This window comes from Triticum urartu, chromosome 2 (genome assembly GCF_003073215.2).
Source record: "Triticum urartu cultivar G1812 chromosome 2, Tu2.1, whole genome shotgun sequence".
Taxonomy (NCBI): Eukaryota; Viridiplantae; Streptophyta; class Magnoliopsida; order Poales; family Poaceae; genus Triticum; species Triticum urartu.
The window spans coordinates 654,393,085-654,396,757 of record NC_053023.1 but is presented as its reverse complement, the minus strand read 5'-3'; the positions used below and the strand labels follow the sequence as shown (position 1 = coordinate 654,396,757).

The following is a 3,673-nucleotide window of genomic DNA, read 5'->3' as shown; positions in this document are numbered from 1 at the left end:
GAGAGAATATATGGTGCGGCCCGTTGGTCGACGATTGAGCCGCCTTTTGTTTGTGCGCGCATCCATCGGGCCAAGCTCACGGCTTAATGCAGGAAGGTACCCTCCTCTCATAATATAAGAGCGAGTAGGTAAGTAGGGATGCTGCTGCTTTGTGTTTGTAAAGTTTCAGGTGATACCGGTCTTCATATGCTGCTTCGTCCACAATGGATGAGTTGGTTTAGGACTCAGGTTAGAGTTGGAGTTGGAGGACCCCCGGTTTAAAACAATGAGTTACAGGTGCCTCCTACTCCTGCTTCCAAGCTTTGCCGTTTGGGCAGCTTCTTGGAGCACCCAGCCAGATATATGTGTTGCAATAAATGTGGAAATTCGAGTTTACAGGTAAAGCAAATGTCGAGTTCTTGAGTTCATTTTCGTTACCAGCAAGGACGAAGAGAACCTCAAAACTGCGATTGAAGCTCATAGGTCAATTTGTTGTTTCTGACATTGATACCTCAAACAATATTGGCCTTCTCCCACCGCGAGCAGTTACCCAGAACATGTATGCAGATGCATAGATAAGCTACAGGTCGATCCGAAAAGTCTGTATCCCTCGTCAAGAATCAAACCGTTTATATATATAGCAGAACCAAACCCTTTCAGCTGTCCTTCATATCCACATCCACTACATCCTCTGGCTTCACATCCACTTCATCCTCTGGCTTCGCATCCACTTCATCCTCTGGCTTTGCAGGCGGTGCTGGAAAAATCTCGTTTACAAGAGCCACAAGTTCCTTGGCACGGTCCTCTTCATCCTGCGGCAATCCTCGCTCGTCCTTGCAAAATCTCTTCCCACACTCCTCTACCATCTGCAGCGGAGAATGGACCAAATTAGATGAATGAGGTATTAACCTAAAACATCAAGAAGATGGGAGGTGAGACAACAAAACAGACTGTGGTACTTGTCTGCGAACAGATGACTACAACACCCAACGATTCTCTCAAAATCTCTGGACAAGAAAATCAATTTCATTCTGTGATAGCGTAATGTTTTATAACAGGGATCAACGAGTGGCATAAGGTCGGTAGTTACAGTAGTTTGGTCCCCAAAACATTTGCCAATAAGATTTTGCATGCACATCTATACATGCGAAAGTACAGTAACACACCCATGCCCAAAGAACAGAGCTCATCTATATTCTATACTGAATTAAAGATAAACAGATGACCTACAGATGCCAGAATCCATACATTATAATAAACATCCAACGTTGGGATAACTTAGATTTCTTAGCGATAAATCAGACACATATGTAAGCACATATTTCTGAAAAATGCATCATTGCTACCCAAATATATTTGCATCACTATTTTCAGAAATCTGTCAAAGCTGGGCAATGTTGAGTGTTGAGTTCAATCTTTCATCGTGATGAGGTATAAGCAAACTAAATACCATAACAAAAGACACTTCTATTTCAAGATGTCACAAATGGTCCAAAGTATCAGCATATTATATCCACATTCTTGGTTTGTATCAGCAAACATAGATAGCATACTAACGGGCATCTTAAGATCAGCAAAATAAACATGGCAATACCGCATAAACATCAGCTGCTGAGGTTGGCCTCCAATTGATAACGTTTTGCTTGTCAGCATCGGTAAGCTTGAAACCCTCACATCTGCTTGCAAATTCAGTAACTGATTCCCTTGTCTGATTGCAAGCAGGAGTTTTCAGGAGGTACTCGTATACCTGTTTGTCACAACAATAAACATGAGACCAGTTTAAGCATAAAAAGGGGACACGCATCAACAGGTTATTGAGCATACACATTGGGTCAAGCATCAGAGAAACAACATATACCTTACACTCTGATGCAGCAACGGCCCCCAAACATCCCATGGGATCAGTTTTTGCACCTCTTTTCCGTAAGAAGTCGAGAACTTCGAAGTTGGTGAGATGCCCTGCATTTGCTTTCTCACTGCAGAACAATAAAGAGCTTTGGATGTTCAGAACTTCAGATTAGAAAAGACAGCTGATAGGTAATGAAGATTCAGCTTTTAAATTATTCAGTATCTAGCTACGAAGTTTGAGAACTGGGACTAAACACTAACGCGAAACAAAATTAGGATCAGCCTCAACAATTTATCTGCATAAATTCCCAATCAAACCAGCTAATTCCTCTCCGATAGGATCATCGCTCAGGGACCCATTATGTACTAAACTTAGTTTTGCAAGGGATTGCACAATAGAGAGAGCAGTTTACAGCTACGAGATTGCCATGGCACTGGAAAATTAAACAGCAAATGCGTACTGACATCTTCATCGTCGCCACTGCCAGGGGGGACGGGAGCACAATAGATAGACCGATGCAGTATTGGAGCTGGACTGGACTGGGGCGGCGCAAATTCGACCGACGAATGTCTCGCTCCGCGTGCTAAGGGGCGGCGGCGTCGTGGTCTTGGTCAGGGCGGCGACGGCGGCGACTGGCAGGGAGGTCGGAGAACAACGGCGCGATGGTCAGGGGACGCAGGGTGGCGGCGCGCTCAGGGGCGTTGGGGAGGCTGTAGCTGGTTAGCGGGAGGGTGGTGGCGGTGTCTCGCGAGCCGGAGCTGGAGGTTGGCGGCGGAGGTGTGCGACCGAAAGAGGGCTGGGCTAGGTTAGCAAAATTCGCTTGGAAGGAGACGACACGAGGAAGAAGGGCCAAACGTGGCCAAATGGGCTGGTCAAGGCGTACCAGCCTCATAGCCAGCCTCATAGCCAGCGTGCCCGGCCCGTAGTGAGCTGGCCTGGGGCCCGGCACACATACAATTGGGCTGTGCCGGCACGTGGCCCGTCTAGGGCCGTGCCTGGGCCCCGAAGCTGGGCACGCGTGCCGGCATGACAAGGCCATTTTTTTGGAGGGGTAACGGAACTTTATTCGACCAAGATAATTTGCCTCAAAAAAATCGACCAAGATAATGTTCGGAATACAAATAATGTCCGAAGTACCCAGAAGCCAAAGATAACGGCCAGTTTAGTTATTTTATTTATTTTTATTATTATACACTGCCCAATAGACTGAATTATAGACCCAAAACAGTCTAATAGGAAAAATTCTACACGACGAACGTGCCTGCCGCCGTGGCGGCCCATGTTATACGGGGCGTGCCTGGGCCACATGGAGCGAGGCACGCGTTCCGTTCCCTCGGTGAATTTTTATAATCTATCTATCCCTAATCCCTATTCCTATTTTTTTTAATAATAAAGCACGGATTGACTCCGTGGGTTCACCGTCACAATACGTTTTTTTTCTGTAAATTTACGCTTTTAATTTAAATTTAAAACATATATGCGAGGTGGTACTAATTCGGGGAACCGTCTATAGTTTCATCGTCAAAATTTCCGTAGGTCGATGTTGTTTTAAGTCAGTTGGACTTCTCCCTGATCCGTCTGGGCCTCAGCCCACCAAACTCAGCCCTCCGCTCGGCCGCCGCCCGCGCCGCCGCCCTTTGCCACCGCCACCACCACCGTCCGCGCACGCCTCCCTTTGCTCCCGTGTCTCTGATTTGGATCGAAATCGCGGCAGTAGTGGTGCGGCGGCGGCTGGGGAGGAGGCGAGGGCCGCGGCGGTGGGTGGTGGGGCCTGAAGATGAGGCAGTCCTTATAGGAGGATGCCAGGGACGGGCAGCAGGACGGGGGTGGCGCGTCGCAGTTGGA

At 47.6% G+C, this 3,673-nt stretch overlaps 1 protein-coding gene across 1 annotated transcript; it reads right to left on the bottom strand.

Moving 5' to 3' along the window:
• Positions 1-431: 431 nt before the first annotated feature.
• LOC125533892 lies at positions 432-2,680 on the bottom strand. The gene is made up of 4 exons (XM_048697221.1): positions 2,293-2,680; positions 1,838-1,955; positions 1,574-1,726; positions 432-845 (listed from the first exon to the last, which is right to left on the bottom strand). The coding sequence occupies exons 1-4, from the start codon at positions 2,298-2,300 to the stop codon at positions 636-638; spliced, it is 489 nt and encodes a 162-aa protein (XP_048553178.1). The 5' UTR covers positions 2,301-2,680; the 3' UTR covers positions 432-635.
• Between the last annotated feature and the right edge of the window lie 993 nt (positions 2,681-3,673).

Coding starts and splice junctions, on each gene's coding strand:
- LOC125533892 (XM_048697221.1), bottom strand. Junction 1,727..1,837: donor TTGCTGCATCAGAGTGTAAG/GTATATGTTGTT, acceptor TGTGACAAACAG/GTATACGAGTACCTCCTGAA. Junction 846..1,573: donor CAGCAGCTGATGTTTATGCG/GTATTGCCATGT, acceptor TCTCCGCTGCAG/ATGGTAGAGGAGTGTGGGAA.